This window comes from Plutella xylostella, chromosome 6, assembly GCF_932276165.1.
Source record: "Plutella xylostella chromosome 6, ilPluXylo3.1, whole genome shotgun sequence".
Classification (NCBI taxonomy): Eukaryota; Metazoa; Arthropoda; class Insecta; order Lepidoptera; family Plutellidae; genus Plutella; species Plutella xylostella.
In genome coordinates this window covers 6711065-6736234 of record NC_063986.1, presented here as the reverse complement: position 1 = coordinate 6736234, position 25170 = coordinate 6711065, and the positions used below count along the sequence as shown (strand labels likewise).

The window sequence follows — 25170 nt, the reverse complement described above, 5'->3', positions numbered from 1 at the left end:
ATAAGCCGAATCGTCAATGGGACACAAGAAACTGAATTCCGGAACAGCACTTTTAACACCAGGAGCGAGGAGCAAGCTCAACTCAGCGTCACGTATGATAAAAGCACTTAATCCAAGAAATACACACCGAATAGCAATCAAAATGCGTACACGCAAGACAACAAAACACGACAGGCAGCCATATTGTATTTTGATCAACGTCAAAATTTAAAAGACTTGTGTTGCCATGCTCTAATAAAATGAATTCCCTAATTTTGTTGCATACAAATGAATTAACGGCTGTCATCCATAAAATTATAGTAACAGCCACTTATTAAACTAAAAATAAAAGTAATTAGTTAATTTATACGCTTTAAATAAATTTATAAGCGTTATTAAAATTCACATTACTGGTTATTTATTCCCATTATTGAAGCAGTTCTTTAGATCTGCAACACCGTAACAGCGACATCTACTGTGATATTTGTGATTTAACAAGACATGAAGTGTTTAAGTGTTACAAGTATAAGATGGCACCTCTATCTTTGCGTTCTTGGTGGCTATATTGAACTGTCCCCCCTCTGGTGTACGCGCTCGGGTAGAATAGTAAAGACGCGTTCAGTGTCGTTTGAAAGTTAAACTCTGATTTGTTTACAAACTTTGAAAGGAAGTCAACTGGAATATTTTTGTACTTAACCTTAACGGAGCATTGAACGAGTGTAGCGGCGATGGGAAACTCTGCATCTGTTAAGTTGAACGACAAGAAGCGGTGGCAGTAAGTGATATAATAATATACTTAGGTACTTTTATTTCCCGTTTTAAATATTTTTAGTTTAGTTTTGGTTCCCAGTTACCTAGTAAGATACCTACCTACCTATAGATAAGTAAGTACATGAATAACTTTTGCTGTAGTTTACCTACTTGCTGTACGTAACCGTGTACTTAAATACTTAGTTTTGGTACGTAAATATTAAACTCCTGAAGATAGCCAGCAGTGGTTGGGCCGATGATGAAGACCATGACAAGAATGGACGGGTTAGTCCCGCTATGGTATGGTCCCGGTATGGCACCCTCTTAAAATACCTATCAAAAAGTCCCGCTATGGTCCCCTTCAGTTTTTGGTACTGTTGTAAAGTAGATCTAAAAGATGGGTACCATAGCGGGACTTTTTGATAGGTATTTTAAGAGGGTGCCATACCGGGACCATACCATAGCGGGACTAACCCTGAAATATAGCTTTAAAGTTGTGTTTGTGATTTGTGAAACTACTTATTAAGTATATACTCGTAAGTATACTTATACTTCTATATAGCGATAGCTATGGAAGTTTTCTTGACCGAACTAATAACATTAAATATATTATGGATAAGTACTTTAGAGCCAAACACAGCCCCTACTACGTACAAAGGCAGAAAAAAAATATATAAAAAAAACCGGTAACTTTAGGACGTATGTCACGGAGATCTCGTTCGACGACGTTCACGAGCGTTCAGATACAAGTAGAATTTGGGCCAATCAACAATGCACTACGAATTCATCCAGGGACCCCAGGGTACAAGACAAGGAACATAATATAGGTACTTCTCTAACTAGAAGGTGCAAGGACATAAGGAATAAGTAGATATTAAGTCGGAACGAAGGTTGGGATTGCCTTAATTTCCCTGCGCGGCGTAGGTAAATCGCATTTGCATAACTCCAGTGGAATTTTATTAATTTTCAAGGCGCCATCCCAACAATTTAAAAGTACTATGAGAAAAGTTAAAGTACTTAGTAAGTAACACTCTCTGAGACTATGACCGCTCTATATGTATATGTGCTCTATAGTAGTAGAAGCACCACTGTACCTAGTAATAAAATAAGTTCTAACTTCTAAATAAACTAAGCCTAAATAGATGACTACGAAATAAATGACTAAACCAATCAATGCTATAAGCACAAGAGCAGAACCATGATCCCGTCCCTTTTCTTTTGTTCTTTGCCAACTTATCCAGTCATTTAACAAATAGGTTTATTTCTTAATTAGGTAGTAGAGGTTCTGCTGTTTTTTTAACGAAACCTTGAATTCTTCTTGTGATTCAGTAGCTTGGAACGAAGGTACTTTTTACAGTATTTATCTACGGAGGTACAGTGCAAGCCACTCTCAATGCAACAAAAAATAATAATAAACCCGAATATCACCGTGACGCAATATAAGAATTAAGAACCTAATGAGTAATAAAATACAAAGTCCAAAGTATAATGTCCATAGTAGCAAGTTCCCCACTTTGGTGACGTAGGTAAAATTAGAACAAGTATTATCAATAAATCAGGTTATTTTTATCGCATTAAAAATAATCTCCTTATTCCTCAATGATTAATTATGGGCCTATATCTAAGACCTGATATTATGTACTAATTCGGTTGTATTCATTTTAGAAAAATAAAATCATTGGTTCTTACTTCTTACATGGTTGTTAACTACTGAAAAAGCCGAGGATCCTAGAAAGCCTAGTTAAAATCTGACGTTGGTAGTTATCATAGCTCCTAGGTTGGTGCACCATCACTAGAAAAGGGTGAAATAAGTATAGAAGAGCAATTACGAATACTTATACCTACACCGTTACAGTTACAGGATCAGCATACTTATTCCATAAGTATAAACGTAAAGTATAATTTAACATTGAGCAATGCAATGTACATTTATCATGATTGCAACAAGTGCTAAGTAATAGTTAATCGTTTTTGCAGCCATTAAATAATAGAAATAGCTACGCATGAACTACGCAGTCAATGAATGCTTTATTAATGAGTTTTCTTAATTACGCCATATGTAGGTGATTTTATGCTGCTCACTACCCAAAGACCTTATGTACGTATTAGGTATACAGGGTGAAATTTTATTAGTAAAAGATCCATTTTAAGGAACTATCTTTAATTTGTTCCACACAAGCGAACCAAAATGATTAAAGATTAATACAAAAAGAAAAATAAACCAATATGAAAAAATATATAAATCTCTCTCTCTTCAGAAAGATTCTGTACTCACTTAGGCAAAAAAATATAAGTTGTAATCTTGGTCTGCCCTGGCTCATGGCAGGTGATGCGATGAACGAATGGTGTTATTTCGACACAGCGGCATAATGGTACTTAGTTCTGAGAAAATGGCGGTGCACCACAGATTGCGTACTCGCAAGCTCGCAACTACATTATTTCAACCAAAAATTACTCTTAAATTCGTGGAAGATTAACAAACGTACTTATAGTTACGAGTACTTCATCACGACCATCACGTCCCTACTGCTGGGGCACGGGTCTGCTTACAATGAAGGAAGGGTTTTTAGGCCTATTCCATCACACCAGCCTAGTGCGGGTTCGTGGACCAAGCTAGCTTGTGCTGACAGAGTTGTCGGGTAAGTGGGAAAGCCGACTGTCAGACAGGCTTAAAGACTCCTGCCGAAGCAGCAACCGACACCCACCCACGGCTTAACGTGCCATCCGAAGCACAGAAGCGTTCAGAAAACAACCACTTGAAATCGGTCACCCCTCCAATGGTTGATCATGTCATGTGTTGTTTAACTTATGTGATCAGTTATGATCACTGAAGCTATAGCTCGACTATGGACTCTGATAATTTAATATTATGTTAAATTGTTAAATTTATTTATTTTGCGTGACGTAAAATTATATTCTTGTCCCGGTACCGAAAAAAGACACATTATATGTACTTATTAAAAAAATAATACTTATAGCACTTTCAGAATCTAATGTGCCTCGTACTCGCATCTAGGTACACCCAGGGACGCCCAGAGTCTATGAGTCTTGTAATTTGGAAAACTCATAAAGTCATAATCATAAACAACAGAACTTCTTGATCGGTGGTTATAAACATTTCCTATCATAATAGAGCAAGTAAGTATTAGGTAGGTAGTACAGTTAAGTTAAGAAATACACTTGCAAAATATTTTATTCATTGCAAGGCTTATAAATTTGTATTTAAGTACTACCATAATTTAGCAGATACGGACTTGGCATTGTCGTCTTTGAGCTAATGACTAATGGCAGCATGGCAGTCTTTATTTCATGGCTAAGTATAATGCTTTAGATCACTTCACCACATCACATGTGAAGAATAGGTCATCAGGAGGCGTCCTCGCCGTGCTTGTCACGACTATCAGAGGGTAACTAGAAGGCAACCATTAAACGAGGTACTTAAAGTAGAGCAAAATGTATTGCGAATGTTTGACATTGAACTCGATGCACGGGCGTGTGGCGAAGTATGCTTCACGCTTAGAATTTGGAGCATTTTTATATTAAAACACTTGACTGCCTCTTGAGATAGAGGACTGCTTTAACACCTGCTAGATGTCGCGGCTTTCGATCCCTAGGCTGGGCCCGGCATATTACCTAATTTGTGATTTCATATTGTGGTGCCAAGTTTGAGGCTGTGGCTGATCACCTGAAAAGTGAAATCAATGGGTGAAATAAATCAAGTGAATATGTTTTTGAGGCTCATATGGGTTGCCAGCTTTGACAAGTGGTTGACACAACTCTGGATGCCAATCATATTGGTAGTGTTGTTGGTACACACTTTTGTTATAAAGTTCCCAATAATTCGAATAAACCTATTTAATAATAAACATTCGGTATTTTTACAATCAAATTATAATGAGGTAAAAGGTTAAAATAAATTACTTTATCTGCATTCTTATTCCAAACTTCAGAGAGTCGAAACGAACACGCTGTCTGATTAAGTTTCCGCACAACCAGCTGACTGATATCTCCAACTTTTTATAGTTCAATAAAATTTTACAGCGATACCTATTCGAGTACCTTTTGTTTCAGATTGAAATAAGTGGAATGTATTTGTACGATGAATAAAAGCATTTGAGGGTGGTATAGTCGGCGATAGTAGGACAGTAGGAAGTTACAAATAGTTATAAAAACGCTGGTTATGCAGTAAGTGATGTGAGTACGTATAGATAGCTAGTTGCCGGCGTAACGTGCCCTTGCCGTGATCTTGCTGCGGGTGACCCGCCGGTATCGGCATGATCTCCCGGTGACATGGAGCTGCACTCAACTATTCTATCAAAGTTGCCTGACAGATTAGGTGTTTCGAAAGGTGCTCCACGTTTCCGGTTTAGAAAATTTGTTTTGTGTAAGTACCCGACCTACGTATTTCAAAGTGTTTTAGAGATAATATACAACAAGATTGTAAGTCCCACATTCATTGTAAGCCTTCATTTAAAAGCTTACCTATGTAAAAATCTTTTTAGAGTCATTTATAAATGCCCTTCCAAAACAAAACAAGCTGCCGTTCTGTAAGAAATGTGGGTTTGTAAGACTTATTGTTCCGCGTAACACTGTATACTTTGAGTTAACTAAACAAAATACATACAATTTTAATATAAATGTTCGTACTAGGTGCATTTAAATTTAAACATTGTAACTGCAGCACGTAAGTTTGTCATGTGTACGTAGGTAATAAGAGTTAATATTTACTTATTTGGATGATGGTAATTAAAGGTTAATATTTAATGCAGAAGACGTTATTCGCAAAGTACTTATATTGATGTATTTTCGCGTATTGCTTTGTGATCCAGAGGCTAGGTGTGATAGATAATTCGCACTCACAACATAATCACGCCACGACCGTGCCTGAACACGTTTTTATATTATTTTAACATGATACATAATTTGTTTACATAATTAAATATAATCATACCTACAAATTAATGATGCGATAAACCGCAGTCTTCATCTTATGAGAAATATTTCCATCCTTCAGTCGTCATTGAGTCTTTGTGAGGGATCCATTCACATGGCTCTCCATGCATACATTATTTATAAATTGAAAAATAGTTTTTTCTGAAAACTTTTCCCTAAACTATAGTTACTGGTAACCTGTGATATTTGATCTCTTTTATTTTAAAAATGGACGGTGGATTTCTGTCACGCAAAGTGAAGTCCGAGGCGAGGTTTGACGCGCGACAGATGAGGCCGACGCCCGGGAACATGAACGGAGCTGGCGGCTGGCTCGGGAACAGGAGGTGAGTTCCTCCAAACCTTCTCCAATTGTTGCACATTGCAGGTGTTTTAAATACTGATAAACAATAAAGAACAAAGGGGGAAATTATTGAACTCTTTCTGTTGCAAGTAAGTAAGTTATATTTATATAAATTCGCCAAAAGTTCGGTACCTCGATCTTTAAAGACCAGTGCGGTGGGCAGTAAACAGGGTTATACGTTTAATAATGTGGAGTCACTAAAGATTACATAGTAAAGAGACGAATCACCTTACAATAGATTTTAGTAAAGTAACATTAGGACATAGAGTTATTATGCCCTTGAAATATTCGGGCACACCCGGCATTTTTTCTGAAATATTTCAGTTTTATCTAACTTACCTTGGGTACATTATTTATATACATTTCAAAAGGTAGGTTTTCATAAGTAAATTTAGGTATTTGTACTTATTTCAGAATAAATGCCGTGTCCTTGTGAAAAATCTGGACAGTATTGTCCAGCCTGTCCAGTTTCAGTCGATCAAGGGTACGCGCCTCCCTTCTTCATAACAAATTACCTTTTGTATTTGGTTATACTTTTTACTAAGTTACTTCGATTATTTCAACTAATTTTAAAGTCAAATCAAAACTGTTGGAGAATTCAAAGTCATATTCACCCAGTATTCCGTGAATTGAATACCATACCCGAATCTATCACACCTAGCCTATATCTTTACAGCATAAAAGATTCCATAACGACAGCGTTACATTTACAATGCCATTATCATCACATTTTTCGAAGCTGTCGGTTAGAATCGCATTGTAACTCGTAGCAGGTTTCAGGACTTCGTAGCGTGTAGCAGTTTTCAGGACATAGTACCGTGTAGCAGTTTTCAGGACATAGTAGCGTGTAGCAGTTTTCAGGACATCGTAACGTGTAGCAGTTTTCAGGACATCGTAACGCGTAGCAGTTTTCAGGACATCGTAGCGCGTAGCAGGCTTCAGGACATCGTAGCGTGTAGCAGTTTTCAGGACATCGTAGCGTGTAGCAGTTTTCAGGACATCGTAGCGTGTAGCAGTTTTCAGGACATAATAGCGCGTAGCAGTTTTCAGCACATTGTAGCGTGTAGCAGTTTTCAGGAAATCGTAGCGTGTAGAAGTTTTCAGGACATCGTAGCGCGTAGCACTGCGTAGCCTCACCGTAGCATGTAAGCTTTAAGACATTAGAAATAGATAAATAAATGCAATAACAATATAAAGAGTTACCAAAATGTACAGCGCTCAAGAATAATGTAGCACTATAATGATGAAACAACTTTTAAAATCGGTAGATCTAGTTAAAAATAAACTTCCGTTAATCCAGATTATTCCAGACATCTCGAAACACTAGGTTCTCAATAATTTACCGAAATTCATATGAGTTTGCTTTGTTAGAAATAATGTTATATAAATTGTTAAATAATATATCACCCGAACACCTTGTTGTGTTGTGTGTATTCTTGGCATGCAAATAGGTGTGTAAATTTATACATCTTTGTCCTTCAATGTGCCGAGAAAATTTTCAATATGAATGCAAATATTTATGAGATAGCCCGATAGAAAACTTTTATCACATTTGTAGCAACTATTCCACCCAATAACATCAAGTGACTTTACGAAACAATCACCTTTGTATATATCATTATTACAAATCTGCGTTTCGTATTCCTAGGATTATTTATGATCCACTAATAGGTGAGTTGCTGAGCCGTGAGTCTTTGATATTGATCTTGGCGTGACAAACTGTTAATTATTATTTCATACCGGTATCTGACTAACTGCCCACACATATGGGTCGCACACACTGAGGTCAACAGACAGTCAATCGATGTCAGCAAAGCAGTTCAATTCCATTGGCCTCAGTAACCTCTAAAAGCACACCTGGGCACAGATTCTGCTAAACATATTGTGAATATCCGTACAGTATACGAAAATAGAGTTTATCGAATTTTGCATTCCGCCCCCCCCCGTATAATATAATTCTCAGGTGAATCGAGTTTCTTATTAGGTACTTACGTAAAAAGGTTATTCCAAGACGGTGTAAGTAATGCCGTTTTTGGATTCAATTAAGCTTTCCATTTACCCAGTGAGCAATTTGCATAGGTACATAGTACTCGTAGAACTACAATTCATACACTTAATTTATAGGTAACAGTTTGAACCAGTGGAACCACCTTATTCTTATTTCCTGCGTCTCATGTCATAACTATCAGTCTAGTAACAGTGGCATATTAGATCTGTGAGTTCTAAGGTGGTGGCGACTGTACGCGGCTGGTACAATAAACTCAGTGTAGTGGTGTGGAACAAGTATTGTCTCAAGGTGATCCAGCCTGGCAGTGAAAGTGTCTTGTCAGTGCTGATGAAAGTGAATCAAGTCATGTTCTAGTGAGGCTACATAATGGGATCACCACCTAGCTATCATTATTATTTGCTACTATGTATGTTTGATATTAAGAAGTTTTCCTACGGTACTGATGTGAGGTCCAGGGGTGGACCCGGTGGTGGTTCTATGGCGAGGAACTTGGGACTTTGTTATGTGCTTATTGGGATAGCGTCTTGGACTAGCAATGAAGTGTGTTGGATGCTACCAATATTCGTTCGTAGGTTGGATGATTTATAATAATAGCTTATATACTAGTAGGTACCTAGACATGTAATAAATAATTATGAAATAAATAACCTAAACCTAGTAATGTAATGCTTTTAGAAAAAAAAAACAAAATATTTTTCTTTGTATAAGTGAATCTTAGTTTTTAATTTTCAACCTGTACCTACCTATATAATGTTGTGCTATGTCACATGTCATGATGTAGCTATTTACGTTTATCGTACATACAAAACAATATCATTCTATGATTTTAATCTGTTACCGCAACATTTTCCAATCAAACAACCAATTTGATAAGAATACTGGTGTGGTGAACGACCCACCGCCATCTGTTATCATTCAGCGGAAGCCGCTAGGCAAGTTTCAGGCGACAATCGCTGTAAATTTCCTATCGTTTTCCCAGGAGCGAGACCGCGATGAGTCCGCCGGTGAACAAAAGTGGCGCCGCGCTCGGCGGAGTGAAGCAGTCGCTGAGCGGCAGCGGAGGCAAGTGCACGTCAGACATGGAGCGAGACCGCCTGGGACTGTGGGGCATCGGCGACGGCCAGAGCGTCAGCCGCCTGTCCGGCCTCGACCGCCTCAAGCACCCCGGACTCAACAAGGTACACCCCAGCACCCTCATTACACACATTGCTCGCAGACAGATCGATGACCGCGCGTAATACGGTTAGGTCATGGTTGTACGTGCGGAAGTGCTGTTGTTGAAGTTCAGAAGTGCTTGGTATTTGCAAAGATGGAAATTTTTGAAAGTTACACAGTTACTGTGGGTATTTTTTAGTGAACTTTACACTTGACGTCAAAGTTCACGTGGCCCGAGTCAACAAACTTGCACCTGTCTTGTGTTTTGATGTAATAAAGTACCTACCTACATACCTATGTAATTATTAGCTTTAGCCATAGTTACGTACTTCCATAACATAACTATATTATACACCTACTCGGCTATTCTGTATACTGTTTACTTGGCATTGGCACCTATCGTTACTGACTAATGTTTAATGTAATAAAAAAACAGCGTTCATATTTCCAAGATCAAACAAATTACTAATCAAAGCTTTAAAATCTCTAATTAACTCTGTCTACATCAAAGGCGCATTAAAAGTCATCGACGTACTTTTTTACCGACTGAAATTAATAATCTGAGGAGTCGTTATTTAAAATTTTCAGGATATAAAAGAAAACCATAATGCGTTCGTACACATTTTTTTTAAAGATATACTGTGTTACCACAAAAAACTTTAAACGTTGTTTAGCAAGTGTCTAAAACGAAATTTGACAGATGTATTAGGCGTTTGACAGCGCTAAACAGCTGTTAAATACGTCTAAGTATTTGTGGTTAGGCTCTAAGAGTTTTTTGTACTTCGGTATTTTTTCTAGTACAAACGTTTCAATTATTTTTGGACAAGGTCTGGATCAAGGAGTCTGGATCAGTCGCAAATGTAGTGAAAACAACAATACAATAAGTCACCCCTGCGGTCTAAGTAAATAATCAACGCAGGGGTGCATGCTTCATACAAAAAGCACCGTGTGCCAGCTCTCGGAGTCTCAGACTAAGTACGTGGGACAGACAACACTAGAATCTAGCTTGACGAAATTAGGATAAATTATCAATGGTCTAATAAGTTATGCCAAGACTTGAAATTCTAACAAATTTTTATTTAATACTTATCTTTAACGTTAATTTATATAAGTATCAACCACTATAATATCAACTAATTTATTTCTACATCGAGTACAAGTATGAAAATACATAATTATAGTTACTTAGGTATCATGTATGTTATTAGGTTATAAATAGCTATTGCAAATTTAAGGTAATGATTAACATGAGTCGTATCAAATAACTCGGCGTAGCTAGATTTTGTATTTACAGTGAAAGCGTATTAAGTACACAAGTATTAAAGTGAGAGAATTTAGAAAACGTAATGAAATAAACTACATTATAAGTATGCAAATAATAACAATAATCATGTCATGACTCTTGAAACTGGAAATGCAGATAATTATATTGATCTGATTGTGATAGCAATAGCAATTTATCGTGGTCTTGGCTCTACAGAATTAAAATAAAGTACCTAAATATTATTAAAATCAGCAGCAAAAAAATTACCCCGCTTTATTGTTTTGATCACAATCTTGAAAATAGTGTTTCAGAATAATGCTTCCTGAAAACCACTTGGCTGATTACCTAATTTATTTTAGATTGACTTGTGATTTTGTGATAGCGATATCATTGTCAAATATATCTAATATGAAGATACAAATCTGTGTTGTTGTAGTTTTTTTTGAGAAGGTTACAGATACATATATATAAGTAGTTACTTACTAAGGCTATCAAGTCTAATGAAATTTATGGCACTATTACTTGTTAGGTGTAATGATTGACTTGCCACGAGCAATATATCTATAGTGAGCTATTATTACATTATTAGGTATCATTATGAACACTAAAAGTAGAAAATTGCAAGCTTACTTAATAACTTTTATGACAATGATAGGTAAGTGCGGTTGAGCATATGTTGCATGTATGTAGTTCAGGGGTAACCTCTCATAATAATAAGAGTTATGATTATGATTTACTTACATACATGACCTAATAGTTTTAATATCGTAAGACAAGTTTATTGATGTGATCAGTGCAGCGAGCATAGGATTCGATACTATTTTCGAATCTACACGAAGGGTCACTTTTACCAAACGCTAAACGTATTTAAATCAAATTTTAAATACATTTTGTACTAACTGACAGACGTATGACAGGCTACTAAATACGTTTAGCGTTTGGTGAAATTCCACCTAACATGGAAAAAACAAATGCCACTTTTGGAACTAACAAATTTGCCTTACATTTTGACAGTGACAGTTGACGATACGCAACGTAAACGGAGGTTTCGAATCCTGTGCTCGGGCAACAGTGCAGTGAGCATAGGATTCGATACTATTTTCGAATCTACACGAAGGGTCGCTTTTACCAAACGCTAAACGTATTTAAATCAAATTTTAAATACATTTTGTACTAACTGACAGACGTATGACAGGCTACTAAATACGTTTAGCGTTTGGTGAAATTCCACCTAACATGGAAAAACAAATGCCACTTTTGGAACTAACAAATTTGCCTTACATTTTGACAGTGACATTTGACGATACGCGACCAATACGCAACGTAAACGGGGGTTTCGAATCCTGTGCTCGGGCAACTGATCACCAGTTAGGTACTTAGTAAAATTGAAAACTTTTTATAAATGTATTTAAAAACATTTTATGTAAAGGTTTCGGAAGTTTATGATGTCGATATCTAATTACAGGAGTGAAACAGATAAGTAATCTGCATAAAACAATGTAAAATCTGATAACTGCGATAAATTGTACAATACACATAATATATACATCCATCCTACCTCCTGAAAATGCACAGCTAGAGATACCTAACAGGGCCATTGTACATTTTTGAAAATAATTCGGTACATTAATATTAAATAAATTTCCAATTATGTTTATAAAAGAGAGCCCTTGTGATATTTCTACCGATCACAGGAAGTTCTGCTTTAAATATTCGGATGTAAAATTGACTTACAAAAGGAAGACGACGTATATGTAGTAATGTATTCGTTGTCTGAAGTCAAAGACGACACGAGAAGAATGAAAATGTAAATGTTGTAAACAAAGTTGTGCAAGTAAGCAGAGTAGGAGCCGCCCACAAAGAAAATTCTTCACAAAATTTTCCGCACCATCTCTGGCGGGAGATTAAAGGCAAATATTCAGAAAATTTACTGAAGGTATTTTTATGCTGGGGTGACTATCTATACTTAGCTTAGGCCTTGGTCTCCTATTTACGCCGTAGGTCGAGTCCAGCGTCACGCCGTAGGCCGCGTCATGATGCTCACTATAGATATGTACTGATGCGGTCTCCCTCACACGCCGACGTTGGCGCGTAGACATAATGAGCATTGTGACGCGGCCTACGGCGTGACGCTGGTCGCGACCTACGGCTTAAATAGGAGACCAAGGCCTTAATTCATGTAACATCGTATGTAGGTAGGTACGTTGTAATGAAATGGGATTATCCAACACATTTGATATGTACCTATGTACTTTTTAATTTAATTAAATGGGAAAAGATTGTAAGACGCAAGTGGGTTGGTGCTTGCCTACGGCTTACAACTTACCTAAAAGGATGTACTTAATAGATTTTTATTCATATAATCGTTGTCCACATGATTGATATTTGAACTCGATATTAAGGTAAGTAGTCAGATTACGTGACATATTTAATTAAATACAGACGCTAAGTCGCCATTCGACATTAGGATTAGAGATCAACCGTGTTTTTTTTATACCAAACTCCAGGTGCGATGGTATTGCTATTAATTGTCGCTTGTGGATTGTGTTGTCATGACAACGAGATTACTATCGATGCAAAACAGTTTACTCATATCAAAATAATGTCTTGATTACCGATCACCCTGTGTACGTGCAGTGCTGTGTGCTGTTTACTTTTTATAGAAAGTTTGTGTTTAGTGATGGTAAAATAGGAGGGAACGGGAATATGATCGCATTAATTAGAGTGAAATTCTCATCATGATAACTTTATAAGTTTCTTTGTTACAATTTGGTAAAAATAATTGTTAAGTAGGGAATATATAGGTTTTGGAAAAGTTATATAAAGGTCGTAGCTTTTCAGTAAGCGGAAGCCAAGAGCTAAAAACTTTTTTTGCTCGACTTCCGGATAATCCAGAAAATAACAAGTGGTATTCCTGTTATGAAAATTTACGTGTGTGTTTAATATGAACGTCGGTATTCGGTATTGAGTTCAGTAGCTCCGATGTCGCTCATGTACTTAGCCGGGGGCTCGTTCCCACCAACAGAATAAATTGTTATTTATAATGAGTTGACGCAGTTCGGTAGCTGAGACCTCGTTGAACTTGCAAGTCATAAGTAGGTTTATTATGTTTATCGATTTATTTATTTATGATAGGTGCATGGACGTGAGAACTGTCGCCCGAGGCCTGAACGTGAATCAGCTTTTGAACCTCAAGGTTCATGAAATTAGAGCAATTAGATCATATCTACTGTACAGACAAGTTGACGAAAGCGAATCACGATTCGGGTGTCAAACCTAAAATAAATTAGTTACGCTCAATACGCTCAGCTCAGGCCACGTAGATTTTATTGATTTTTCGTTGAGTAGGGCTTAAATTAATTATTCGTTGAATGTAAAGAAAGGAAGCAAAATTAGAAACTGAGAATAATGGGAAGGCTTAGGTTTACGTTTCATGAATTTATTTCTTAAAATGTTTAGAGGAAACAGTTGTCACTCAGGATGTTTGTATCTACGTGAAACACACAGATATCGATCAAAATTCGCGTTACAAATCCATTGTAAGTAAATAGGCACGGGGGTTTAAGTTCATAAAACAATAATTTTCGTATAAACTGTCAGTCATGGTGGAAGCATGGATCGATTGCGGTCGACACCCTCCCCACGTATTAAATACATTTACTTACTTAAAGCGGCATTTCCCATTTCCCCACTAGGGCTTTTCAGTGAACACTAGTGGTTTGAGCCAATAAGCCGGGAACCAACCCCTATTGCAACTGTATCAATTTGATGCGAAAATAAAATGTGCGCATTTAAATTTACACTGTCGTAGATAAAATCAAGACATTTTACGAACACAAGCGAAGTGTCAATCAAGATTTACGGCAACGTAACAACAGAAATGCCTCGGTAACACGAATAAAATTGTCACCAATTTGACGAGCGCTATCAAACAAAACGAACAAGATCAAAGATAATCCCGCCTTCAAATTACCTTTGTTTCCTCAAGAAGAGACAGCAAAAAAAAAACAAATTCGAAAATAGAAACTTATAAACGAATATTAGGTACTTAGTAAAAAGTACTTAGTTGAAGTTCGTCATTGCTGTTATTATAAACTGAGAAAGCAGATCAGTGGGAACTGAAAATACGATCAGACCTGAGGTTGGGTGGATGGCGTGAGGCAGCGAGGGGGCTGCAGCGATGGGCCACGACTGGTGGCAGCTGACGCCGCGCCGGCCGGTCGCTGACGTGCCGGAGTGCTTGGCCGCCGACGACTCCAGAGTTAGTACCAACACTATGTGCATCAACTATCAATATCTGAAACGAATTCAAAAATCGCATTTGATTGACATGGAAGAGATGAAACATATCACAAGTCCTAAAATTCCTAAATCAATGAATATTTCAAAGCATCAAAAACGCACTCACGCGGTCCATCTGTACCATTTGCTGAATTTATTTAAAAAACATATTTTTCGTTGGACATAAACCGGGATAAGTAATTAATACCGTTTTCTTCCTTAATTCCGACGCGACAGCAAAGAGGGTTTTGCCGTCGCGTTTACCCAAATTATCGATGAATCATGATGCCTTAGCTTAAAGTATTTGTTTTCCTCTGTATCTTTGTGTCGTCAGGTTACTTAGATAAACTGCTTACACCAACACATAGGTATACTAGCATTATCCAATAAAACCATATCAATGGCACAGGCGAGGCGGTAGTGAATGTATGCTTAATTTAAATCTTCCGTGACGTAAACGCATATAAAGGTACTTACATATGTATGTATTGAGATAGTGCAAATATAATAATGTAGTCAGAGTCAAAACCAGTTAAGAACGTTCTGCAATGATTGTGCAAAACTAGTTTATTGTTGGGTTATCTGACTACGTCACCGCCAAGCCCCCTTTACTAAGTAAGTACTTGGTCAAACCAACAAGCCGTCAATGTTCGACTACGATATAATCTTTGCTGTGAGTGGTCCTACGAGGCGAGGTTGGCAATCAGGCCTGGGCTGGTGGAGGTTGCGGTGAGCGGTCACCTTGCTGACGTCACCATTTGGTTACTACCAACACCACTTTTCTGTTATTTCCGTGCGACAATTAACACATTGAAATAATGTACCTCCATTATGTATGTAGGTCGTATATATGTATTCAACCAACTCAATAACAGCGATATAACAAAAAATCCTAACTAATATTATAAATGCGAAAGTAACTGTGTCTGTCTGTCTGTCTGTCTGTTACTCTTTCACGCCGATACTACTGAACGGATTTGAATGAAATTTGGTATACATATGGTCTAGACCCTGAGAAAGAACATAGGCTACTTTTAATCCCGGAATTCCCACGGGAAAACTTTTTAAGGCGAAGCGAAGCTCGCGGGAACAGCTAGTATTTTATAAATGTTCTAATCTTTACATCGGCAACGTTAAACCATGGAAGCTGATTGAAAAAATATGTAGAATTAATATAATTCAGGGGTCCATTAGAGGGACTTTAAGATACGAACTTAAAACCATGACAAGAATGCGAGTAAGTTATTGTTAAGTAAGTACTTTTAATAGATTTAAATCCAATAAGGAAGACACGCTTATTTTATTACCTAGGTAGAAATAATGAATGCCAGAACTTTTACATTATTCATAAAACTGCACTGGCTGTATGATTCATATTACCTAACGATATACTTATACACATAGGAAGGTTGGTTACCAATAATATTCTAACGTTAATAACCATTCAAAAACTTATTCAACTTCTTTAGTAATCTTAGTATAGGTACATTAGATATTATATGGCATACACTAATATAATCATTATGTATAAAAACCACTTAGTACCTATGTAGGTACCTACTTACGTAGATATTCGGGCGGGTGGACAGAACCCTAAGATTGCGTTGTTATTACATAATTATTACATGTCCTATCCAGGCAAAGGCTATGCCTGGATTAATAATGCTATCCACCATCCAGCCAGACTGTATTGAATTTGGACAACGTAGCTTTATGTTTTTACGTTCTAAATACCTACGTATATCGAACTTATGAATTAGGTATAGTTGGATGTATAGCTAATGTTGTTTTGCTGATGACTAAAATTAGATCCATTGTGCACACGTAACATTTCAGGTGTTACCCAATATACTTTTCATGATGTTAACAATATTTTTTTACACACGCGTTATGGTTAATGAATATGCATCGCAATATTCGCAATGACTATTAATTAGTTAACAATCTTTAAGAATATTATTTTATGTTTAATAACACAGCCCATAGTAAAGATAGCGCGTAAATAAACTTTTTCAAGCTTTATAGTTATAGCCACATCTTATCCCAAACAGATGATATATTTAAATATATTATTTAATCTTAGATGCAATCGGACAATGAAACATAATAAGTAGAAGGGGATGTTTCCAAGAAAGAAAACACATCATTCACTACACATCCTTTAACCACTGTTATTTGAACGCTCCACATCTCCAATTAACTAGAAGGGGATAATACCAAGAAAACTCTTCTTTCACTACACATCCTTAAACCACTAGTATCTGACCGCTCCCCATCTCCATCCCCAGGGCATGGCGTTCTCCATCGAGGAGCGCCAGACGCTGGGCATCCACGGGCTGCTGCCGGCGCGCGTGAAGACGCAGGAGGAGCAGGTGCAGCTGTGCAAGCTGTCCATCGAGCGGTACGAGGACCCGCTCAACAAGTACATCTATCTCATGGGCCTGTTGGTGAGTACACTTTGAATTGCTAAGTTTTTTTCAGCTCCGGTACCGCAGGTTAGCAGGGTACCCAGATTGACTACCTAAAGCAAAAATCTCATGGTTCACATGTACTAACAATTGCGGTTTACAATGTTATAATAATGACAAGAGAGCAAAATCCATGCCTATAGCAAGCTACTCTGGCTGTCACAGGGTTGCTTTTGTGAGCAGGTGGTTGCATCTTAGAGTTCAAAAAAACTCATCTGTTATGATAATAACAATTTTAGTGGAGATCTGCTTTTTAAATTGTTTACATTGCCATGCCAACTCTGATAACAGTATTATCTAAAAGTATACCTACCAATCCACCTATTATGCATTAACGTGCACATGTCACCTACATTGTGAAACAAGATAACGATACGAGTACTACTTTCATAATGATACAGTAATGTATTAATTTCCTTCCTCTTTATGCTTTTTAGCGTCTAATCGTCTGTGAAAAAAGTTACAATCCAACTACATATAAAGTCATGACAATAAAGATATTTATTTACATTAGTAGATTTAATAAATAAAATACTTACCGATTAATAATGGCGTTTAACGGATTTGTACTTAAATAAATATAATACATAGATCGACTAAATAATTATATAATTATAGTTAGAATCCACTTCTGTTTTCAGGACTTTTTAGTTTTACTTTACAGTACCTAACCGAAACCCCTTTAATTGTTTCCAGGACCGCAACGAGCATCTGTTCTACCGCTTCGTGGGCGAGAACGTGGCGGACATGATGCCCATCGTGTACACGCCGACCGTGGGGCTCGCGTGCCAGAAGTACGGGCTGGTGTACCGCCGCCCCCGGGGACTCTTCATCACTATTAATGACAAGGGACACGTCTACGACATCTTGAAGAACTGGTTAGTGGCCAATACTTTAGAGATTCATTTGTTTATGATATGGTTTATGGATGGTCACTTTGAAGCACAATCTTGTTGCTGTCCTGAGGTGCCCCAATCTTACTTACCTTTAAATCTATTAGGCTGTGTTATTTATTTATTTAACTGTTTATTGTACATTTATCTCTGCTACTTGAGATATATGAATATAAATCTTCATTCTTGAGGTACTCACTTAGAAAAGCTCAGAACTGTTGGTTTGTTTTGTTATGTTTAATAATTTTACAGAGAGTGCTGTTGTTCTTTAAAGTTAATTACATATACCTACATTACATACAATCGCAAATTATTGTTATACCTACTACCTACCTACTACAAATTAATGTTATACCTATCACAAAATATTGTTAAAATGAGATTAAATTACTTTTTATTTAATTTTGCATGTATGCATGTTAATTATAATTAAACTAACAATATACTTTGTTAAATTGTTTAGTAACCATATAAATTAATTATTCATAATAAATTAATTATTCATAAAGCGTCAAAACTTCTGTACAATTTCTGGGAAGGCACTGACTCCTGACATACAGGTGCTCCTAGTTTAGGAGTCAGGGCGTCACCATTTAAGTTAAGTTTTTTATTGCACAATAAAATTATGTTTATGTTTATGTTTATGAGGTTTGATAATTTATAATACACACATTATGGCAAATTATTTACCAGCAGGGTATACTTACCTTATTAGGGTTTTCGTAATAAATGCAAGACTAAAGACAACTTGAGCCAGGCAGCTTCTAACTGCCAGGTATGAGAGGTCAGGATTGAGGCATGTATTTCTAAATTCGAATGAAAATTTGCGTGCCCCAATACCAATTTAGTCATAATTATCTCAAACAAAATTCTCATTCCCCAGGCCCGAGACAGACGTGCGCGCGATCGTGGTGACGGACGGCGAGCGCATCCTCGGGCTCGGGGACCTGGGCGCGTGCGGCATGGGCATCCCCGTGGGCAAGCTGGCGCTGTACACCGCGCTCGCCGGCATCAAGCCACACCAGTGCCTGCCCATCACCATCGGTGAGTCAATACGGTGTCTACAGCGAACTCAACTGCCGACTATAGAGGCCATAATAAGTTTGGTGGAAATTGTTAACACAGCTATCATGCAGCCCGATAAATGGTTCCAATTCCAAGTATTTGTGGTTTTAATTCTGGCATATTTTTATATGTGAAAATTCTAATTCGGGAAGCTAGAATATAGAAACAAGCAGTAATGGAATGGAAAGTCCAGTCTACTCCAGTAAAACTACCCTTCAGATAAATTACCACCGCTAAGGTTGTTTCTGAATGGACCATTGAAATAAATGAAACACGTCTTAGTTTGAAGCTCTGTATTCGACTCTGTATTCATTTATTTCAACCATCATTTCACTACACCCGATTTACGTGTGTCTACAACAATTTTTATGGTATCCCTACAGACGTGGGCACCAACACCAAGGCGATGCTAGACGACCCGCTGTACATCGGGCTGCGGCACCGGCGCGTGACGGGCGCCGCCTACGACGAGCTCATCGACGAGTTCATGACCGCCGTCGTGCGCCGCTACGGACAGAACTGCCTCATACAGTTCGAGGACTTTGGGAATGCTAACGCCTTCCGGCTTCTGGAGAAGTACCGCGGCAAGTGAGTGGGCGTTTTGAGTTGCTTGTTTGGTCTTAGATCCCCCATTAATCCTATAAGTAGCATGAACAGTACGATTATTTCGCCCGCACTGGCATACTTTATTTATTTATTTAATTCTTTATTGCACAGATATAAAATAAATGTACAAAAGGTGGGCTTAATGCTAAGAGCATTTTCTACCAGCCAACCTACAGGAGGTACAGGAAAACTGGTACAAAGATGTGCAAAAAAAAAAAAACATGAAAGATGAAAGAACTAAAAACACGTCACTTAATAATTATCTAAATATATATAATAAAAATACATTCTAATACTTATATAAATTTATATACAAAGGATACATAACTATAATAGGTATACATATAATATATAAAAATACAAAATAATAATATAATATCCAGACAGGTACACGAAAATGCTATCTATTTAATTGGCTGAGATAGTGAGCGCGGGTTAGTCGCTTGAAGATGTGGCGAGAAGGGGCTTTTCTAATGTTCTCGGGAAGATTATTATATTATTATATACTTTAAAGGTCTGCCTAAGTATAGCTCGCAACGGTGGAATACTGGTCAATACTTGAGCGGGGTTTGCACGATATACGCATGGACTGCACTGACTCGCAAATCTCGCAATAATGCTTATGCATTGCCACGCTCAGTTCGATGACGATAGTAAACCAGAGGAATCGGATAACATTCTATTCATATACGTGTAGTCTAGGAACGAGCATACTCTTCTTTCATATGCATACTTTAATCATTATCTCCCTTACAGATACTGCACGTTCAACGACGACATCCAGGGCACGGCGGCGGTGGCGGTGGCGGGGCTGCTGGCCAGCCTGCGCGTCACCGGCAAGAAGCTCTCCGACAACACCATCGTGTTCCAGGGAGCCGGCGAGGTGAGCCACCTGCAACCCTCGGACCCAGCCGGTTCACTAAAGTCCATTTTTTATTCTCAGATACTTAATTGTCAGATTTTGAAACGTTTCATCAACAGTCGATTGTCTCACGAATATTCCGCCAATAGAACGATCCGTCACATAATCACGGAACATTCATGGTACAGGTACAGTAAAGGGCAGAAAGACCTGACCCCTCTCAGAAACATTGTTACTATGAGAGGGGGGTCAGGTCTCTGCACCTGACCGTACAATCGACTGTTGGTGAACCGTTTCAGAATCTGTCAATTTAGTATCTGAGATAAAAAAATGACTTTAACTAGTATACCTCCTGGGTCCTCCCGGTCTGGTTAAGGCATGGAGAATATCTTCAATTGATGCGTTGGTTTCGGAAAAAAAAGGTATAGAATTTAAAGAATGAGCAAAAAAAATTCACACCTGCTACCTATATCATAGGTTTTATGTGCTACGGTGGTCCGTATCTGTTGAATCACAGTTGATATAATATCGTACATAATCATGTAGGTACGGCTGATTCTAATCAACTGAACTGTTGTTTAATAGATAGATAAAGCCATTGTGGTTTGTTTTAGATATCGTCATCGTATGATGATAAGAGACGCGCGTAAAAAGTACAATAGGCACTAAATTTCTACCTGTATTACCTAACTTTACGCAATAACAAAATCATCTAGGAATCTAATAATAATCGATAAGTAGATGATATTCTTTATGCCACTGATATTATAACGCAACATTTTGTACCCGTTCACGAAAAGACTAATGAACGGATTTTGATGAAATTTCGTATGCACGAAGTCTTAGATACTTTTATAAGAAAATTAGATAACTAACCACAATCCCCATTACCCCAGGCGTCCCTCGGCATCGCGGAGCTGTGCGTGATGGCGATGAAGGCGGAGGGCACGGCCGACGCGGACGCGCGCCGCAAGATCTGGATGGTGGACTCCAAGGGGCTGATCGTGAAGAACCGGCCCGAGGGCGGCGTCAACGAGCACAAGGCCAAGCTGGCGCAGGACCACGCGCCGGTGAAGACGTTGGCCGAGGTCGTCGATGTTGCCAAGCCGTCGGTGCTCATTGGTGAGTGGCGGCATGAGTTTATCCTGAATACGGCATAATTTAACATTCCGAGTTCAGTATGGCATGATATCTACAGATAAGGCCTTCTGAGGACGTAAATAACTGTTAACTCCGAGGCGATCGCCATCAGCGCGTAATCGTTCACAGGACATCGTTGAGTTCATAAACTAAATGCTGAACAAATAGGCCTCTCTAGCAACGTCACAACACTCCATCCTCGGCGTTCCTCACTCAGCCACTACCGCATACTCTGTGGTCGTTGGTCCTATGTGCTGTAGGGCGGTCCACAGATCAGGGTGTCGGCTACTGACCGACCTTTAGGTCCCGTCAATTATGGATAGGTACCGATATCGATATAATATGAAGTTTTCAAACATGTGTTTGTTCCGACAGGCGCGGCGGCGATCGGGGGCGCGTTCACGCCGGCCATCCTGCAGCGCATGGGCGAGCTGAACGACAAGCCCGTGATCTTCGCGCTCTCCAACCCCACCAGCAAGGCCGAGTGCACCGCCGAGGCCGCCTACTCGAATACCAATGTAAGCGACTATGCTTTCTTTATAAGTGTCACGTAGCTTCGAAATGGACGATGCGATTTTTTGTGGAGAGGTGACTTTGGCATGGTTATGAATTTATGATACTGATATGCTCCCAAATCTGAATAACCTGCTATTGTATATACAATTGAGTTGAATTTTCCGCCCTAGACGCCCTAACAAAGATGATCGGATGAGGTCTAAAGGTGGAAAAGGTAAGAAGTTGCAAAAATCTATTTTTGCGTTTCGTCTACGGCGTGTTTTATAAGTACTGAATATTCCTACTGCAAGCCTCTAAATTATGTTCTACTTACTGAAGTATTAATTCCTCCTACGCAGGACCGTGCAATCTTCGCGAGCGGCTCCCCGTTCCCGGACTACCGCGCCAAGGACGGGCGGGTGCTGCGGCCGGGGCAGGGCAACAACTCGTACATCTTCCCGGGGCTGGCGCTCGGCATCATCTGCGCCGGCATCGTCGACATCTCCGAGGACTTCCTGCTGCTCTCCGCTGAGGTCGGTTCTGATGCAGCTTGTTGTTTTATGATAAACAGTCTGACAAGGTTCAAAAAGTTCTAGATATCAGTTTTTTTCCTCAATTTGCTGTGTTTGTCAGTACTAATTAGGTATTATTATTATATACTTCCTACTTTCCTACTTAGTTATAGGTTAAGGGAAACATATGAATTTTAATTTTTATGAGCGCCAAAGAGCGTTAAAATAGGGTCAAACATTTAGAGAATCCCTCATTGCATCGTAGGTGTATCGTCGTAAGGGGTAGTTACCATTGTTCTTATAGGGACACCCGTTATTTGCCTAACCCATTGAATTGTTTATTTCAGGCGTTAGCAGAGATGGTTACTCAGAAAGACCTCGACCAGGGAAGCCTGTACCCTCCCCTGGAAGACATCCAGAACTGCTCCGTCAGAATTGCCAAGAAGCTGGTCGAGCACGCGTACAAAACAGGTAAAGTACCCGTATCTGTCTACGTGATGAGGATTGATGAGTTTCACATATTTTCGCGATGACACGTCTACACTGCAGATCTGAGGAAACATCACCGGGACAATTTACTGCCCGTCTATTATTATATCCACATTCACACACTAAGCTTTACCTCGACCAACATCCGTTGACTGCTTACATTTCAAAATAACTGTGACGTAACACACTAAAATAAGATCTCTAAAAATAACTCATTAGTTGGCTGATGAAGCTATATCAGTTCCATATTGCATATTTTCAAGATTGACACCGGTACTTACTACTACTTACATGTAGGTGGATAACCTAGGAAAAAACAGTATATCATCTTACTGTTTTATAAACTTTTACTAGGCTAGTACGTCGCACCTGTGGTTCCTCCTTTTCTGGTTCGGTAGCCGAAAAGAGAAACAATATACCTACCTACATCGATATACTCGTCATGTATTTCTGTCTACGAGTATGTCTACCACCGAATATCATAGCCGTAGCACATAGGTACTAACTCCATCCATATTGTTGTTGTGTTCTTACCAATGTATTGTGTCTGTCTGCAGGTAAGGCGTCGGTGCAGCCGCAGCCCCTGGACACGGAGGCGTTCATCCGCGCTCAGATGTACGACACGACGTACCCGGCCGCCGTGCCGCCCGTGTACAGCTGGCCCGCGGACTCCGCGCCCCGCGTCGACGCTCTCTAGTCGACCACCACGTCATCCAATCAACGTCGTTGTCATTCATTAATGCCTCTTTCGCGACAGCTAATGATTAAGTATACTTAGGCCATCGCGAAGGAGTCTCAATTCCTCAAGTTTATATTTATTTGTAAACGATGCGCAAGTTTCGTAGGTATATCTAGAAAAAGTATTGGCGATTTAAACTGATCTAGAATTAACATTAAAAAAAATATCGAAATTTTATTAATTATTGATCACGAATTTATCCACCTTGCCAATTCTGTGGATTTAAATTGTATTACGTACCTGCCTTCATATAAAATATAAGATTTCCTGATAAATTTTCCAACCAACAAAACATTTGAATAATGTATTTTTGAGTAAGTACATTAGAGGTCTTCAATATTTTTATTTTTATTTAAGTGGGATATGTAATCATTGTAACAAATTCTTTATAATGTATTCAATATCAAAAACTGCTGTGCTATGCATCTTCGACAGCATTTGCTCATATAAATACTATTTATATCTCATCATTCCATGTAAATTTATATGCGATGGAGAATTTATTAGATAGCTTTGTAAATATTATTTATTTTACCTTTAACGACAAATTGTTAATGAAAATTGCATATAAAGCATTGTCGAACAAAAATGGTGGCGACTTATTGTTTTCTTTTAAGAACTTATGGCTTCTAAATGTTCCTTTATGTTAAATAATGTGGCGTATTTATCTGTAAATTTTTAAATAAAATTATAACTAAATATTTAATCTTGTGTTTCAGTTAAGCATTTTAATAAGGTAACTACTTATCCTCCATTTCGATACGAGCTTAGATTTAGGGCTGTTACAAACGAGCATCGCTTAGCTGCCGTCAAAGCCGATTGATTGGGGATGATTTTTTTATGGTCAGACAAAACCTATGTTAGGAAAACGTTATGAATAATTCTGATGCTGTCACTTCTAAATGTTGGTTTTGTGCTCGTTTATTGTTAGAAACTGCACATTTATATTCCTTACAAAACTATTTTATCATCTGACTTTTGAAAGATCTGCACTAGACTTTGTAAAATAGCAATAGCCCTGATGTTTGATAACCAGATAAATAAAGTTGGCATTCCCTTGAAAATCAAAACGAACAAATGACAAATAAAGTGCATGGATTTGACAGCTGTCATAAGGCTCATGCTATATTTTACTAAGTATAAAAATGGTACAAAACTTATGAAATAACCT

The 25170-nt window shown here is 38.3% G+C and overlaps 1 protein-coding gene across 3 annotated transcripts; it reads left to right on the top strand.

Moving 5' to 3' along the window:
- Window positions 1-613: 613 nt before the first annotated feature.
- On the top strand, window positions 614-24705 carry LOC105382451 (NADP-dependent malic enzyme). Of its 3 annotated transcripts, none has more exons than XM_011552336.3 (12): window positions 614-754; window positions 9010-9208; window positions 17019-17177; window positions 17895-18076; window positions 18975-19135; window positions 19540-19744; window positions 20519-20645; window positions 21521-21746; window positions 22140-22282; window positions 22619-22792; window positions 23119-23242; window positions 23818-24705. In XM_011552336.3, the coding sequence occupies exons 1-12, from the start codon at window positions 708-710 to the stop codon at window positions 23955-23957; spliced, it is 1887 nt and encodes a 628-aa protein (XP_011550638.3). In that variant the 5' UTR covers window positions 614-707; the 3' UTR covers window positions 23958-24705. The 3 variants fall into 3 exon arrangements, with proteins under 3 accessions (XP_011550638.3, XP_011550637.3, XP_037975973.2); XM_011552335.3 differs by lacking the exon at window positions 614-754 and adding an exon at window positions 5769-6005; XM_038120045.2 differs by lacking the exon at window positions 614-754 and adding an exon at window positions 6427-6506.
- The last annotated feature ends 465 nt before the right edge of the window (window positions 24706-25170 follow it).

Bases quoted from the DNA above. Each gene is read 5' to 3' on its own strand.
- LOC105382451 (XM_011552335.3), top strand. From the start codon at position 5,890: ATGGACGGTGGATTTCTGTCACGCAAAGTGAAGTCCGAGGCGAGGTTT. The intron at 18,077-18,974 runs GTTAGTGGCCAA...CTCATTCCCCAG, and splicing joins TACGACATCTTGAAGAACTG to GCCCGAGACAGACGTGCGCG. The intron at 21,747-22,139 runs GTGAGTGGCGGC...TTGTTCCGACAG, and splicing joins CAAGCCGTCGGTGCTCATTG to GCGCGGCGGCGATCGGGGGC.